This window comes from Camelus ferus, chromosome 24 (genome assembly GCF_009834535.1).
Source record: "Camelus ferus isolate YT-003-E chromosome 24, BCGSAC_Cfer_1.0, whole genome shotgun sequence".
Taxonomy (NCBI): Eukaryota; Metazoa; Chordata; class Mammalia; order Artiodactyla; family Camelidae; genus Camelus; species Camelus ferus.
In genome coordinates this window covers 958,473-975,475 of record NC_045719.1, presented here as the reverse complement: position 1 = coordinate 975,475, position 17,003 = coordinate 958,473, and the positions used below count along the sequence as shown (strand labels likewise).

General features: G+C 58.8%; 2 protein-coding genes and 2 long non-coding RNA genes across 5 annotated transcripts; 1 reads left to right on the top strand and 3 right to left on the bottom strand.

The window, feature by feature from the left end:
* Positions 1-437: 437 nt before the first annotated feature.
* Positions 438-3,984, bottom strand: LOC106729890. Its single transcript, XM_032467134.1, has 5 exons — positions 3,969-3,984; positions 2,813-2,934; positions 2,485-2,702; positions 1,723-1,882; positions 438-1,393 (listed from the first exon to the last, which is right to left on the bottom strand). The coding sequence occupies exons 1-5, from the start codon at positions 3,982-3,984 to the stop codon at positions 1,040-1,042; spliced, it is 870 nt and encodes a 289-aa protein (XP_032323025.1). The 3' UTR covers positions 438-1,039.
* A 1,233-nt stretch (positions 3,985-5,217) lies between these two features.
* Positions 5,218-7,816, bottom strand: LOC116659536. Its single transcript, XR_004314893.1, has 2 exons — positions 6,254-7,816; positions 5,218-5,340 (listed from the first exon to the last, which is right to left on the bottom strand). It is a non-coding gene; the product is annotated as an uncharacterized LOC116659536 (long non-coding RNA).
* A 1,526-nt stretch (positions 7,817-9,342) lies between these two features.
* Positions 9,343-16,217, top strand: TUBB6 (tubulin beta 6 class V). Its single transcript, XM_032467191.1, has 4 exons — positions 9,343-9,503; positions 9,775-9,883; positions 11,276-11,386; positions 14,728-16,217. The coding sequence occupies exons 1-4, from the start codon at positions 9,447-9,449 to the stop codon at positions 15,789-15,791; spliced, it is 1,341 nt and encodes a 446-aa protein (XP_032323082.1). The 5' UTR covers positions 9,343-9,446; the 3' UTR covers positions 15,792-16,217.
* On the bottom strand, positions 11,550-14,757 carry LOC116659537. 2 transcript variants are annotated; one of them, XR_004314895.1, is made up of 4 exons: positions 14,642-14,757; positions 14,105-14,275; positions 13,294-13,390; positions 11,550-13,154 (listed from the first exon to the last, which is right to left on the bottom strand). It is a non-coding gene; the product is annotated as an uncharacterized LOC116659537 (long non-coding RNA). The 2 variants fall into 2 exon arrangements; XR_004314894.1 differs by having other exon boundaries at positions 13,294-13,386.
* Positions 16,218-17,003: the final 786 nt, after the last annotated feature.

Below are 17,003 nucleotides of genomic sequence, written 5' to 3'. Positions count from 1 at the left end.
CATACTTCTTACCCCAGCAGGGGTGCACACAAGGTGGCCCCACACCCTGTGTCCACCGCGGACTCAGGGGACAGGCCTGGCGCAAACTAGGGGCCTTGGGTTGAAATACGTTCACAGCTATTACCTCCCGGCCAAAGACACAGACTCAGACTGTTAAAACCGCCCGGCTGGGAACAGCCTCCTGTCCTTCAGTGTGAAATGGGGACTGAAACGGGCTGGCCCAGGAATTCAGAATTCCAGTCCCAGACGTCTGCTGCCCGGCTGTCCCAGGCCCGTGTCAAGGGCATCTCTGAAGGCTTTGCTGGATAAGGATCCTCAAAGGAGAGAGTTCTGTCTCTCTCTCTGTCTCTGCTTCTCTCTCTGTGTCTCTGTCTCTGTCTCTGTCTCTGTCTCTGTCTCTGTCTCTCTCTCTCTCTCTCTCTCTCTCTCTCTCTCTCTCTCTCTCTCTCTCTCTCTCTCTCTCGGTCTCCGTCTGTAAGTCTCTGTCTCTCTCTCTCTCCCCGCCCCTCCCCAACGTGGGGCAGCACCTTCCCACACAGGAATGAGGTGAGCACGCCACCTCCTGGGGACGACGGGGCCGCCTCCCTTCCCGCCCGAGGCCTGGGAGGCTGTGGCTGTCCCCAGGAGGCTGGGCCCTGCGTGCTCACTGCTGTCCTTCCTACGTGGGGCCCCGTGCCTCCTGCCCCAGCTGCAGTGTGATGGATAAATCGTGTGCAAAGACGACTTTGGATGCATGCCCTCTCCTTCCTGCCGCCCTCCTCTCTGGGGACGCCGGTTCTCTCTATGATGATCTTAGTTTCTACAAAGGAGCCGGACTTTGCCCCGGGGGCTCTCAGTCAGGTGGGCGGCAGGGATCCCGGCTCTGAGTGTGTGTCCTCAGCAGAGCACTTGCTGCACCCCCTCCCCTGTGGCGGCGAGGCCCGCAGCTGGCTGGAGCATCTGACTCGTCACCCAGACACGGACAGAGCAGGTGGGGCTGGCCGCTGCTGCACAGAGATGGGGGAGGCGGCCAGGCAGCCATCGCCCCGAGCTGCTGCGGTCACGGCACCCGTGTCTCCTCCCTGTCCTCACACCACATTTCCAGCCTCCCCAGAACAGCTCTTGGGGCCGGGCCGTGCATCCTCAGCTGTCCGGGCGTCTCCCACCTGCCGCGGGATTCCTTGGGTCTGTCGCTGCCGGCCAGGCCTGGTCGGGGACAGATGGCCACGTAAAAATAGTCGTGGGCCTCGAGGTGCCACCTCCCCAGCTGTTCTCTTGAGCAGGAGCCAGACGAGAGGGTGGAGATGGCGGCCTTGGCGAGGGCCCTGGGCAGAGGCTCCTGTCCAGCGTGGATGCATGGTGGGGGTGTGGGGGCCTCACCTGCGAGAAAAGGCTCGTGGCCCCCCAGCTCTTCCTGGAATGAACACCAGACAAAACAGTTCTCCCTGTTGATCAGTTTCCAACCAGTCCTACCTGGGTGGGAACAGGTCTGACGCACATGCATCTCAACAGCCCCACAGCCCACGGCCTGCCTCCAGCTCAGGGAGCCGGGTCCGGGCAGCGGGGGTCCGGGCAGCGGGGGGTTACGGTTTATGTACACCCCGGAGATCTCCTGGTTGCACCTGGAGCCAGCAGTTACCCAGGGCACACCTGAGAACCAGGAGATGTGTTCTCACCACAATAAAATGAAGTTTAAACAGTTAAAGACGCTGGAGTCTCGGTGCGTGGCCCAGGGCGGTTTACCTGGGTTCCTCGCCTGGGAAGACGCGGAGGGCGCCTGCCTTGGGTAGGGCGGGGGGTAACCGTGGTGGACCCGCTCGCGCCTCCGGGAGTGCATGCGTGATCCACGTGGCGGACGTCTGGGAGCGGCTCACGGGGGTCGTTAGCAGGAAAGCAGGATGAGCTGTGGGGATGGGCGGGAGAGATGCTTTCTGAATCCCGGGCCAGCTGGGAACTGAGGGTGCGGCCGCCGCAGCATTCCCGGGACAGCTGAGGCAGCTGTGCGGTGTGCTCGTCTGAACGGCATTCGATCTCCGAATGGCCAGGGTTTCCTGCGGAGAAATAGTAAGAATCTGCACCTACCGCATCCCAGGTGCTCTCCGAGCAAGGCTGTCAGCCGAGACGGCGCGGCCCGCCTCAGAGCCTCAGAGGAGGCAGGGCGGCTGGATGCCTCCCCACCCGCCCTGCACATCCCTGCCCTGCACAGAGCAGCTAGGCCGCAGGCCAGATGGAAACCCTGAGCTCAGCGGGACCAGCCGGAGCCACCAGGAAAGGACTCGGGCAAATACCTGACTGATCATAATCAGTTGTGAGCTCTTCTGACTCTTTTAAAAGCATCGCCTGAATTTGTATTTGATTCTGAGCAAACTCTGGTGGAAGCCTTTTTGTTGAGGGAGGCATTATTAAATTTTAAATTAAACATTCTGGGTCCTCCTTTCGGAAGAGGAAAGTCCTTGGATGCTGCGAACTTGCCCTTTTCTATTTTTTTCTTTCACAGTCACTTACTAAGTGCATTTGCGTGTGAAGTCACGTGCTGAGGGCTGTGGGCAACACGCAGGTGGTCGGGTCTCCAAGCGGGGGAGTTTACAGTCTAGCCCAGGAGGCAAGCGTCCTCGATGCAGCGCACTGGACCAGGGCCTGGTGATGCGGTTGAGACAGACGGGGGTGTCAGGGGGCAGACGGAAGTTCAGCTCTGACACGCCGCTGTGATGTCCAGCCAGAATCTGGGACCAGAAAAAGGGCACATCAGATAACCCCAGCTGCAGGTGGGGGTGGCACAGATTAACTTAATTTAATCCAATCCACAGGCTTAAGCAGCAAACAAACCCCGAACATTCCCCTCAGAGCTTTCAGTTGCAGAAGCACAGCTGTAGTCGCCTTTCCCAACAGCTTCTGCTCGCACACCAGCCGGCGGCGGTAAGGAGGGCTGGAAAAAGCCGACCAGGTCCGAAGGCTCTAGAGACGCGCAGGGGAGGGGCAGGCAGGCTCCGAGTGCCTGGGGAGGTGAGGAGGTGGCCTGAGGGTCTCTTGCCGGGAGTGGGGGTGGGGGAATCCCCGAGATGGACCAAGCTAGGCCGGGGTCTGAGGTCTGAGCTGTCTTCCCTGTGCTCGGAGCTCTGCCTGCCCCCTCTGTGTCATCTTCCCCTTCCCCGCCTGTCCGACTAAAAGATGTAACTGTTCTTCTGTCAACGAGGTCAACACTTGATTTTAAATAAAAGGCAGCTGAGTATGTATTTCTCCATCATACACACACACACAGATCTACCTTCCAAATCACATAACCACTTAGATCAGTTTCTCCTCTGCTTAGCGTAACCTTAATTTTTCACAGCCCAGTGGTCTCGACCAAGCGAGCAAGGCTGTCTTCTAGCACCCTGGGGCGGAGAGGGGCGCTTATGGGGTCCCAGCCAAACCCCACAGGAGTTTATGGGGTGTGCAGTGCCTGCTGTGCCAGACCCCATGGGAAGGGACTCTTTACAGACCCACACAACCTGCCCGGTGGCCCTGGAAGGCTGCAGTTACAGCTCAGGACAGGTGGCAGAGCCGAATTGAAGCCTCCCCATGTGACCTCCAGGCTCCCCACCTTCCTTAGCAGGCGAGTTCTGTGCCCCAGTGTTCCCAGGAGAGGACACTGCAGGAGTCTTGGAGAGCGGGGCAGAGAACACTTTGCAAACGGAGCCGTGGGGACAGTCTCGTGGGAGGGCTGCTCTGGGCAGAGCCGACGGGAGAGCCCCTCCCGCTGGCCGGCCTCCGAGAAGACGGGAGCGACAGGTCCAAGTGTCACTAAGCAATCGGCGGCGTCTGGGGTGGGAGTTCGTCCTTTGATACTCTTTAGTCTTTTAGAACTTCCCTGAAGCTCATCTATTTCTCTCCTACCAAAAAAAGTTTGCACTGCAGTAAAAAGCTCGTCACCTAGAACGCAGCATCGTGGCCGTTTTTAACCGTCCAGTTCAGTGACGTTAGGTTCATTCGCAGTGTTGCATACAGACCTCCAGAGCTTTTCATCTCGTGAAACTCGCCCTTCAGTTTTTACTGGAAAAATAACACAAAGACTACTTTTAAAAATATAAAATAACAACAGCCTGTAATGAAAAAGAATATGAAAAGGTATATATGTATATAACTGAACCACTATGCTGCACACCAGAAATTAACACAACATTGTAAACCAACTACACTTCAATTAAAAAAAAAATCCTGCTGAAGGCCCGCCTCGCCCCCCCATCCCTCAGCCGTGGCCCTGATGGGACCCTCCAGTCCAGCTCGCCGGGCAGCCCCACCTCGCCCCACCCCACGCGGCTTGTGTCCCCTCCACAGTCCCAGCTGGCTGCTGTCTCCACCCTCGTCCTGCACCTCCTGCCACTTGTGTTCAAGATGAGGGGCCGGGGAGGGGGACGTATGGCCCAGTGGTAGAGCATGTGCTTAGCACGCATGAGGCCCTGGGTTCAGTCCCCAGCACCCCATTAAATACAGAAACAAACCTAGTTACCCCCTCCCCACCCAAAACAAGCAAACAAAGAACGTGACACGGCACAATCCGGCTGCACTTCAGGTGAGCTGGGTTTCCTCTGATGGACGTTGACCAGTCACAGAACGTGAGAGCTGGGAGAGAATTTAGAGGCCCTCTGGTCCCACTCACCCACTGCCCAACGGGCAGACTGATTTTATCTGAACCCAAACTTCCAGGAGGCGGGCTTAAGTATCACATTAGTGTTTCAGTTCACTTTCCAGTCCAACGAAACAGGCTGCAGCCCCCCCTCCACCACCGCCTGGCTCTCCAGGGAGTTACAATTCCACAAACACAGCACTGCTTCATGGTCAAACGTCCCCCACCTGTCTGACCCTTGTCTAGGAAAGACACAGGAAACAGGGTCTGTATTTCTGTTCCCAACTCCGCACAAAAGTGGCCGAGGTGGGGTGAGGGGAGGCATGCCTGTCACCTGACCATCACCACTGTCCGAATGAGCTCAACTCAGAAATGGAGGGGGGTGCTGGGGCTGCGAGGGAGGGGGCCATCTCCTCAGTTCTTTGCTGTTACTTATTCAACCTAGTTAGACAGCCAAGCAGCTGGCCGTGTCCCAGCCAGCACGGGGCCAGCACACGAAAGACACACAGCTCAAGCCGGTGGGTTAGATCTCAAGGAACTGTGTCCCCTGCTGCCCCGTGACCATCATGTCCCCAAAGCCCGGACTTCTGGAAGGAACAGGGTTTGCACTTGGCTCCTGTGGACAAACTTGCCCTGTTTTGAAGACCTCCAGCCTTTGGAAGCCCTTGGGAGATGGCGTCCTGGCCGCTGCCTCTCCGACCTTCTCCGTCCCGGGTCAGAGGGCAATCACCACACTCTTGGCTGAAGATTTTTACCTACAAAACCCAGAGACCATTGCTGGCTGGCTGTGTCCCCTACCCTCTGGGCTAAATCTTTCAGTTCATCCACCATCACTGTTTCATTTGCAAAGTTTCCAAACGTACAGGCAAGCTTAAAGAATGGTATCACAGCAAAACACACAGCCACACCCTGGTCTGGATGCGGCTTTGTGACCACGTGGCTGCATTTCTTCCTCTCTGAGCACACACACCCACCTCTTCTATGAAGCGCGTGAAAGCAGGCTGCCTGGACCCCTACACATCATCACCACACTTAAAATAACACCAGTTAGACGTCATCTAATTCCCCCAGTTGTTCTCCAAATGCCTGTGAGCGGTGACAGTGACAGCTCCCCTCCGGGTCCGACCAGGGCCAGTGTGTCTCCTTCATGGTTCTCTTCTACTCTCATTTTTTTTTTCCTGAACAATCTTTGTGGCTTTATTCTGAACTCTCTGAGTTTCCCAGATCTTCTGTAATTAGATTTACACAGGAATAGAAGGCCTTGCCCCTCTGGACTTGCACATCTAGGAAGGCAGCCCCTCAGAGGCCCTCACTTGGGGCCACCTTTGCTGCTGAGAAAGCAGGCTCTTGCATCTTAAAGTAAAACCAGAGGTGCCTGCTGCCCTCGGAAGTGCTGAGCTGGTCTGTCTTTAAACAGAATAACGCATCTGCCAGGCAGATTCCAAATTGCTTTGCTGAAGGTGCTAGGCATCAGAAAATCCTAACCCAAGAGTCAGCTTGGAGCTGCTCATCCCAGGTGGTGGCCAGAGCCCACTCACCTTGGCGACGGGAGAGCCACAACCAGTCCCAGCACCTGCCCCTCCCCGCACAGGGCACAGGTGCGTGGCCGCGCCCTCCCCAAGAACCATCCTCCGTTTACCAGGAGTCACATCACATAAAAGCACCTACCTCCTCTGTCGCCGTGCACTTCAGACACATGCGGGGAGGAGTGAGCACCTGTCCCCTGGGTTGGAGGTGCTTTTCAATACCGTGTCCAGACCAGAGCAGTCCCCAGAAACCTTACTCCAAGTGGTGACCATGGAGGACAGAGGAGGGGGCAAGGGACTGCGGGAACAGACAGGACTCGAAAACCTAGAACTCTGTCACCACCCAGACCTGGCCCTGGGCTGCACCCGTCCCTGCAGGGCCTGGGACAAGCCCACTCGGGGTGCACAGCACTGACTGCACCCTAGGACCTCAGGACTCCCTGCCCGAACAGCCCTGAACCTAGTGACCATGACAGGGATGTGGCCAGGGACAGCCATGTGGGCTGGGTGTGCACGGGAGATGCTTCCCAGGGTGGGTCGGGCAAGGAAGGGAGGCCAGCCCTCTGCCTCCACTACCGCTGATGCAAATCCCAAGGAGTCAGAGAACCCTACATTGGAACTGGCTCTCCAGACAGGAAGGTGAGTCGTGGAGGTAGGAGGGCAGAACGCATACTCTGGGTTTTGCAAGCTCGACTGGCGATGCTACGTCTTCAGCCCTGCTCGTGGGGGGCCGCTCACTGCCCCCCGCCCCAGCTGCAGTGACACCTACCTGGGAGGGTTGTCATGCAGATTCTGTACAAAAGCATCCAGCAAAGAGCCCTCGTCACCCACCCTCCCTCCTCGTGGTGTGGATGGCAGGTTGGGGTGGTCACCAGGGAGTGTCCATCAGAAACTCAAGTATAAATCAGCTTCCCCCATCCACTCCATTCCAGGTGACAGCAGTGTCCCCGGGGCCACACTGACACCTACTCTCTGGCTCCAGCAAAGACCTTGGACTTAAATTCTGCCGAAGGACTAGCTGTGAAGAGGTGGCTGTTTCAGCAAAGTCCTGAAGCTGCCAATATGGACCCTCTTCTTTAAACTCCTTAGGGGCTGGACTGACTGAGTCATCAGCGCTGAGCGAAGTCTCTTCCAGGAACCACAGGCCCTCCACTCCCCAGCTCCCTGCCCCAGACGCCACACCAGCCCTCAGATAAAGGGAGCATTTCCTTGGAGTCAGTCATTAAGTTGAACAAGTGAGGTGAGCCGATGGGACGAGGGAAGCGGGAGACTGGGTCATCTTGGTTCGTGATGGACGGGAATGGGCGGGGCCACAACCGGGTCACCTGCTTCCCCAGGCGTCCTGCATGTAAGCAGAGATGTGAGGCCCTACAGGACGGCCAAGTGGCAGCAGTGAGGGGCGGGGGGCAGGGATCCAGTAGAAAGAAATTAAGCCCTGAAATTGGGAATGTTTGAAAAACTCCAAGAAAGAATGTTTCTAAGCTTTCCACCTCTTTCCAACCACACACACGTTAGGATTTTCCCAGAGTTTTCGCGTATCTAAAAGGAAACTGTAAGTCACAGAACAGCTGCTTCCTCATCGGCAGGCATTTCCACTTGGGGGGGGGGGCGGGCAGCCCCTGGTTTCAGTCTCCCTCATGGAAGTGTTCTGGGGAGGACACACACACTCAGGTCCCCCAGGACAACCCTTCCATTTCAGAGACTTGCAAACCGAAGCGCAGAGGACGTGTGGGGACACAGCTCACCGGAAACAGAGGAGGACCTGAAATCAAGTCACCCCGACTCACTGCGCGGTGGTCATTCCACAGGACCGCCCAGAAGGGGGCTGCTGCTCCCGGAGGAACTAACTCCCACCCAGAGGTGGCTCTGCCTCACCGCCCGGCACACGGGGACACCTGCTGCGCAGAAGCACTCCAGCGAGCGAGCTGGCCGGCCGGCCGGCCGGCCGGGGCTGCCACCCGGGGGCCCTGGAGGGAGCCCCGGGTGTCCGGGTGGAGCTCGCCCGGGGGGGGGGGGGGCGGCGGGCGGGGGCGGGCAGCAGGGGCCCGGGCTGCGTGGGGCAAACCGGCCCTGGGGGCAGTGAGGCCGACTGAGCAGGGAGGGTGGGGGCCCAGAACCCAGGGGGCCTGCCTGACGCAGGCGGCTACCGAGTGAGGGCTGTTTACCTAATGGAGGGGCCGTCGGGGAAACTCGGCGATGGGCGAGCCCGGCGCCGCCCCGCGTTATGTTAGGAATGCAGAGCCTCGGGTCACACAGCAGAACGGCCTGCGGGCCCGGGAGGGCTGAGCTCACTCCGCCGGGAATCCCCTCGGAGAGAGAAGGCAGCCCAGCCCCGTACGACCAAGGCTTCCTTCCTGCGGCCTCACTCCTCCGGCCCTGTACTTACCCGCACACAGGCCGTCCGCGTCCGCACCCCCCCCCCCCAGCAAAAAGGAGTCCCCGGCCGCCCTCGTACGGGACGTGACGGCACCGGGGCCGAGAGCCCACCCCTGCGCCCTCCCGGGCCGCAGGCCTTCCTCAGTGACTCGGGCTGGGGCGGCTGCGTAGACGCCCGTGCAGGGTGTGCGTGTTGGTTTTCTGGTCCGGCCGTGGGTTCCCTTTGACCAGACTCCACCACAGACGGTTCGGGTCGGCAGAGCGGAATGGTACCGGTAGAGGCAGCACGAGCGGACACAGGAACGCGTGCCCGCGGCGGGGTCGGGGGGCAAGGGTCAGACTCACCCCGAAAAACGCCACTCCCGTGTCCCGCAGCCCCTCTACCCGCTGGGCGTGAACCCGAGGCCCAGCGGGGACCGTGCGCACCGCCCAGGCCCGCGACCCGGAACCCGCGCAGGGCGGCTCGGGGCGGGACCGCCGCCCCTCGGCTCCCGAGCCCGAGGGGTCCCCAGTCTCCCTCCCCCCCGCCCCGGTGGGCGGCAAGTCGGGGAGAGGCGCTAGTCCTTCCGGCCGCCGGCCGCCCACCAGCTGCGTCTGCGCCCGGGCCCGCTCGAATGGGCGCTCCAGGGACCGGCTCTTCCCCGGCCCGGCCCCCGAGGGGGGGTCCTTCCACTCCCGCGCAGCGTCGAGGCGGCATCGGGAGAACGGCCAGGGGATAGGGAGCCAGGCACCCGCAGGCGGCGAGGTGCCTGGAGAGAGAGGCCTGGGGGGCGGTGAGGGGAGCGGGGAGGGGCAGGGGGAGGTGCACGCGGCTGGGGCGGAGGGGGCGCGCCCGGGGGCGGGCGGACCGCGGCCATTGGCCCGGGCGGCCGGGGGAGGGCCGGGGAGGGGCGCCGTGCGCAGGGTCAAGAGCCCGGAGCAGCGGGGCCCGCAGTCGCCCTGCGGTCCGAGCGCGCGCCATGAGGGAGATCGTGCACATCCAGGCCGGCCAATGCGGGAACCAGATTGGCACCAAGGTGAGCGCGGGCCGGGCCGGGCTTCCCTGCGGGTGGGTGGCCCGCCCCTGCCCTCGGGCCGCGGGCAGCGCGAGACCGGCGCGGCCGAGAAGGGTGACACCGCGGGACCCCAGCCCCGCCTCTGGTCTCCACCGCGCGGGGGCGGCCGCCCAGGCGCGCCTGGAATTCGGCGGCCGCTCCCCGCGCCCCGCCCGCCGGGCCGGTCCTGGGGGAGCTGCGGGCGCCCGGGCCCGGGGGCTGACCGTCTACTCCCCGCCCCGCCCTCTGCAAGTTTTGGGAAGTGATCAGCGACGAACACGGCATCGACCCGGCCGGAGGCTACGTGGGCGACTCGGCGCTCCAGCTGGAGAGGATCAACGTCTACTACAATGAGTCATCGTGTGAGTGGCGCGGCGCGACCGCTCCCTTCCCCTCCCGGAGCCCGGCCGGCCCCGCCCGGATGGTGCCCGGCTCCTCCCTCGCTCCCCCTGGGGCGGGAAATCCGCCGTCGGCTCATTTCAAACAGCCTTGCTCTCCGGGGTTCAGACCCCAGTAGTGCTGGGAAATCAACCTCGTGGGGGGTGTACGGCTCTGTCTTCCCGCTTAAAATGTACTCCTTAATGAAGATTCTTGGCTAAAAATGTGAAAAACACTCCCTCGAATGGCTTTTCTGGCCCTTTGTAGACCCCCAGAAAGACCTTACAGCCCCTGGCAGCTGCAGCTGCAGGCGGTCCTGGGTCATTTCTGGTGGAGTCAGTGAAGATTCCAGGCTGTGGTTTATCCATTTGAGAACAGCATCCCCCACCCGGCCCCGGGTAGCTACATGTATATTGTGGTTACATGTGTAACTTATTTCTGCGGCAAGTTTTATTATAAAAGCCATATATTCTCTTCACAAAACAACAAAAAACAAAGACTTTTTAAAGACCACCCAGAGAGTGGCAGGCGCTGCCCCTCCGCACGCACGACGTGTGTCCCCGGAGATAACTGTTTTTTGGAGTCACTGCTGCTTGTCCACGTAGCAGCTGGGGAGAGCAGGATACAGAAGTGCATTTTGGTCCCTGAGCAGCTGTGACAAAAGGCCTGGAACAGCAGGACGTGGATGCTGAGGTTCCCGGATGGCACTGAAAAAATTCCACTATACCTGGCACTTGCTGTTACCCGTCAGGCCGGGCGTGGGGACATCCATCCTTCAGCCTGGGTGTGTGCACGGCAGGATGAGCTGTAGGGCAGCTCCCACGTGCAATGACCCACCCTCGCTGGGAGGTTTCCTCCTGGGTGGACCTGGGCTCGGGGAGGAAAGTTTGCGCAGCCACACTCGTCCGTGAGCCGTAGAGTCCCGGCAACAGCATGGGCGCGGGTGGAACAGGTGCCAGACTCACTGGTGGGCTCACGTGTGTGCGAGGGGGCATGGCGCCAGAGTGCCCCGACAACGCGGCAATTCGCCGCAATAGATTCCGTTTATTTCCATGGAGCAAATAAAGTCCAAATGCCCACGGGAAAGAACAGGAAAAATACAGGAGGCAGGAAGTCGAGAGCCCTCATGCCTCATCCTGCCCTCTCCCGGAGCTTCCGGTGCCTGGGCTGCTTTCCTCGTCTGCAGGACTCAAGGGTGGGCTGTGTTCTCTGGGGCTCCCCTCCCCCCTGGGGCTAAGATCCTGCGATTCTAAGCAAGCCGGTTCCTTGTGAAGAAACCCTGCTTTGCCCGTCCCCGGCAGCTGTGCTGGTGGGACTCGGTCTGGGGAGGTGTGCTGCTCTAGGAACCAGAGCGTGAGGGCTTTGTTCTCTTCCAGCTCAGAAATACGTGCCCAGGGCCGCCCTGGTGGACTTGGAGCCGGGCACCATGGACAGTGTGCGGTCCGGGCCTTTCGGGCAGCTCTTCCGGCCTGACAACTTCATTTTTGGTAGGTTCCATCTTTCCTGCTTTCTTCTTCCCCTCTTTTATTATTATTGTTTAAAATTTATTATTTTTTAAAATTGAAGTTCAGTTACAATGTGTCAATTTCTGGTGTACAGCACAGTGTCCCAGTCATGCATATATATATGTATATTCATTTTCATATTTTCTCATTAAGGGTTATTACAAGATATTGACAATAGCTCCCTGTGCTGTACAGAAGAAGCTTGTTTTTTTTACCTATTTTTATATATCGTAGTTAATATTTGCAACCTCTTTTATGTTTTAAACATCAGGCTATTTTATGTGTAAGATTAAAAACATCACGTGGCATAGAAAAGCTTAGGGTGGAAACTCGTGGTCCCCAGCCTTGTCGCAGGCAGGCTCTTTTAGGCTTTTTCTTTGGGAAAGTCAGCCTTTGATTTTCTAAATGCAATGCTTACTAGTGGTAGTTGAGTTGAAAAAATTTCAGACATTAATTGTTTTCTCCCCTCATAAACTATCATAACATGGTGATAATAATAGTCATTTGTCCTTGGTTCCTGTTGCTTATCATTTGACTTCAGTCTGTCACACCTGTAGTACCTGTAGTTTCCCATCACCTGTAGACCCTTGTTCTGCTTTCTTTCCAAAGGCTGGTACCATGGGTTTAGTTTTATTGGATTTGGGCAAATCTTCCTTCCCCTGTCTTCCACCTTAAAAATGATAGCAGTGCCAGTCTCTCTGCAAACTCCTAAAGAAAATTACAGTAAACTAAATTAAGCGGCACTGTTAGTGTGACCAGCCTCCCTCACCTGGTAGGCGTGGCTTTCAGAAGTCAAGTTTACTGCAAAGCGTTTAAGAGGAGACAGACTCCTGGGAGATTCTGTTGGTACTGTAATCAAGTCCCTTGTATTGGAGTCAGGCGACGACCTGCGATAAGGTGATTAAGCAGAGCACATGTCCACAGAGTTTACGAGGCCTGCAGGCATCATCCCTTTCCCCATCACCGTGAAGACCCACACAACCAATGGCACTGATATTTCAAACAGACCAGGACTAGGGTCTCGCATGCTGCTTTTATCACATTTCCGCTTTGCAGTCTGTGGAAGGGAGGGTCCCCACCCATTTGAAGTTCAGGCCCATCTCCCCTACTCCATACATGAATTCCATGTGGAATTCTGCTTCATTTCTTCCCCTGAGGGTTCGATCTGGGAGGACAGCTAAGGTTTCTTGAACCTGAACTAAATTCAAAGGAGGCACAGTTAGGGATGCAGCTGCAGATGTTCAACTCCTGACCCCCAATATTTCACTGGGAACGTCTGTTGCTATGAGACAGTGGCAAAATATTTTCAGAAGTCAACAGCTTCCCCCTTTTGCCGAGAGCCGAGAAAACTTTGTGGCTGATCACGCTGTAAACGCTGAGGAAGCCAAGTGGACAGTGGGCTGGCGGGAGGCAGGGTTGAGGCAGGGTCTGCACTTACAGAGGGGCGCCGCTGGCTGCCAGTTGTTGGTTTCCAGCTGTGTAGTGAAGCCATCCCTAGGCCCTTTGTGACAGTTGTAAAGCTGCAACAGCTCTACCCTGGGCTCCGGGCTCCAGTGGGAGGCTGACGCCTGCTGCTTGGGTGGGAGGTGGTGGGGACTGAATGGGGGTCTAAGAAGGACGGTGATCGTTTTTGAACCTCGAGAGGGAGGCCAGCCCAGCGGGAAGAAAGGGAGTCTGTGTTCCTAGACAAGGAGACGGCACACCTCGCACACCTCCAGGGCCGAGGGGCAAGCCAGGGCGTGGTCCAGGGCTGAAGAGGAACAAGAGTGTGCGGTGAAAACGTGCTCTACTTCTCCGGCTCAGCCCCGCAGGTCCCCCGCATCCCTTCAGGGGCACCCGGGCTCCACGCGCAGTCACACTGTCACGCACACAGAGCCAGCTCCACGCACCTTGTGGTCCTCGGGTCTTCCCGTCTGCAGAGTACCCTGGAGCCTTTCCATTGCGGCCCTGAGGTTGATGGAGGCCGCCTTCCTTTGCAGCATCTGTCTGATACAACGCACTCCTGTTACTAGACATTTGAGTTGTCCCCTCTTCTCCGTGAGTTTCTGCATGTTCTGGGTAGAGCTGCTGAGTCTGGGGGGCCCATTTGGATCGAGGAGGCTAAACTGTCCTCCACAGGTTCCTTGTGCCCTGGGCAGCTCCGTGTGGAGGGGCCTCACCCCGGGCCCTTGTCAGCACGGTGTCCCGAGCTTTCTGAGCTGTCAGTTTTACGGGGTGAAGTGGAAGCTCCTTGTTTGCGTTTGCATTTGCCTTCTGAGAAGTAAGCCCCACGTAGGTCATTTTCTTCTCCCTCCCTGTGAGCTGGGTTTACCCCGTGCGCCCCCTCCCTAAAGGCTGCTGGTGCCCTTACTGATCTGTGGGACTCCCTGGATACTTCAGACGGGGCGCCCCCGGCACGACGTACGGATCACTCACAGTCATCTTAAACTCACTGAAGGGTCACAGAACTTGGGTTGTTTTCCAGACTCGCACTTTTACACAACAGTGCTCAGCGCTGATCAGTGCTATGGAGCGCCAAAGCAATCTGAGCTGACCCCTTCCTCTGGTGTGAGGCTGCCCCTGGGGCAGCTGCCGAGTCCAGGGGTGTCCGTGAGCAGACCCCGCCCCCCAGCAGCTTCCTCCTGATGTTGTGCTGGGAGGGTCTCAAGGGGCGGCCCCCAGCTCAGGGTCCCCCATCGGTGCACAGCGACAGGTACTGACCTGCCCACCCACAGCAGAGACGCCGGCCTTTGAGCGTGGGTGGTGAATTGTGGCCACCAGCTTGGAATCAGCGGCGAGAGGTCCGCACCTCTGCTCTGCTTGTCTCGTGTGTCCACCTGATGTGGCCAAATCTCCTGCCCACTCTACCTCCAGCAGTGGGACCATGATGGTCTGTTTCGTTGGATAAGCAGGGAGAGTCTGATAAGGGAGCTGATGGATTTATTTTTTAATTTTTTAAGAATACATGATTCTTCTTTTCAAAACCTCCCTTGCTTCCTAAACAGCTTATCATTTTAGCTGCACATTCCATTCAGCAATGACTTGTCTTTATAATTTATTACCAAATAGATTTCTGCATCATTTACTTTGATTAATCTAATAAACCAAATTACCTCCCCCCTCAAAAAAAAAGGAAAGGAAAATTGCCAGGTCCAAAGGTATGTCCATCTCAACACTGATGGACTTCACTTCTCTCAGTGCTCCTGGCAGAGCTGCTGGGGCCGTCGGCCCCACTGTCGCTCAGCCTCAGCCTGTTACCTGATTTCCTCGTTATCCAATCTTCTCCGTCGCACAGTTCCCTCCGTAGCCCTGTCTGAACAGTGTCTGCTCTTCCTCTGTCCCAGGACAGACCGGTGCCGGGAACAACTGGGCCAAGGGCCACTACACGGAGGGCGCTGAGCTGGTGGACGCCGTCCTGGACGTGGTGCGGAAGGAGTGTGAGCACTGTGACTGCCTGCAGGGCTTCCAGCTGACCCACTCGCTGGGGGGCGGCACGGGGTCGGGGATGGGGACCCTCCTCATCAGCAAGATCCGGGAGGAGTACCCCGACCGCATCATGAACACCTTCAGCGTGATGCCCTCGCCCAAGGTGTCAGACACTGTGGTCGAGCCCTACAACGCCACCCTCTCTGTGCACCAGCTGGTGGAGAACACAGACGAGACCTACTGCATCGACAACGAGGCGCTGTACGACATCTGCTTCCGCACCCTCAAGCTGACCACGCCCACCTACGGGGACCTCAACCACCTGGTGTCGGCCACCATGAGCGGCGTCACCACCTCCCTGCGCTTCCCAGGCCAGCTCAACGCCGACCTGCGCAAGCTGGCCGTGAACATGGTGCCCTTCCCCCGCCTGCACTTCTTCATGCCTGGCTTCGCGCCGCTCACCGCCCGGGGCAGCCAGCAGTACCGCGCGCTGACGGTGCCCGAGCTCACCCAGCAGATGTTCGACGCCAAGAACATGATGGCCGCCTGCGACCCGCGCCACGGCCGCTACTTGACCGTGGCTGCCATCTTCCGGGGCCGCATGTCCATGAAGGAGGTGGACGAGCAGATGCTGAACGTGCAGAACAAGAACAGCAGCTACTTCGTGGAGTGGATCCCCAACAACGTGAAGACGGCCGTGTGCGACATCCCGCCCCGCGGGCTCAAGATGTCGGCCACCTTCATCGGCAACAGCACGGCCATCCAGGAGCTGTTCAAGCGCATCTCGGAGCAGTTCACGGCCATGTTCCGGCGCAAGGCCTTCCTGCACTGGTTCACGGGCGAGGGCATGGACGAGATGGAGTTCACCGAGGCGGAGAGCAACATGAATGACCTGGTGTCCGAGTACCAGCAGTACCAGGACGCCACGGCCGACGAGGGCGAGGAGGCCTTTGAGGACGAGGACGAGGAGGTCGACGAGTAGCGTGGCCCCTGCCGCCGCCACCCGGGCCCAGACGTCCTCCCTCCAGCTCCGGTGTGTTGTGACCTCATGGTGGCCGAGCGGAGCCCTGGTCTGAGTACGTGGGTTCAGGCCCCTCGGGAAGGCGGCGGGACTGCCCTGCCAACCATCCGGGATAAAGGACACCAGAGAGCAGGGACCGGCGGCCCTACCCAACGACGTCAGACCAAAGATCTCCACCCGAGGGCTTGAAAGAATGCACGGGCCATAAATAAAGGGCTGGAGAAATAAAGCTTCACCTTCTGTTAAGTGTTCAACCAGGGGTGAGAATCAGGGGGAGTTAGAAACAGTGTGTCCATCCTGTGGGGACACCGGGCGCTGTGAGGTGCTGCCCCACAATGTGCGGCCCCGCACTTGGAAACAACCCTCCTAATAAAACCCTACACTGCCTTTGTCTCCTCTAGCGTCTGCTTCCCCACGGTCCCCCCCCCTCAGGAGGGCTGTCCCTGCAGAACGCTCGGCGCGGGGGAGGGCTGGCCTGAGGGTCTTTAACAGTGGCCAGGCCCTCTGGCGTGACAGTAGCACACCCACAGATAAAGCCGCGTCCCCAATTGCAGCCAGCACTCGCACCCCCGCAGAATCCTTCACCTCTCTGCGTCCAGCCCTGGCTGGTCCGCCCAGCCTTCCCTGACAGCCCTGCTGAGGTCCAGCTGACGTTCGCTGGAGGAGCCTCAGAAAATGACCTTCCAGCCCAAGATGCTGGGCGGGGGCGGCCCCGGGAGCTGCCGGCTTCCTTCTAGGGGGAGGGGGGGAAGGGCTCTTTCCCAGGTAATAGGTGGGGAGTCACTCCAGGTGGATGCACTTTAATGCCAGTGCTAGACCCTCCGCTCGCCTCTCCACCCCCTCGTGGGGACACCAAAGATCTGCTGAGCTGAGCCCCCGCCCCACGGCGCCCCAGACAGAATGAACCACTGAACGCAGCACGGCTTGAACTGAGGTGGGAACAGATTCTGTTCTTGCAGAAACCTGAACGGTTGTCAGACTACGCAGAAGAATCCTGCCACCCTGTCTAAGCTGGACACGGACTAGGTCTGCCTGACCTTGGAGCAGATGGGTCAGGCTAGTCAGGCCCTGACACGCTCACGCTCTGGGCTGTAGGCCGCTGGCCGTGCAGGCCTTCCCCGCGCGGGGGGCCGTGGGTCACCCCCGAGCCCGCAGTCCCGCACAGCTGTCAGT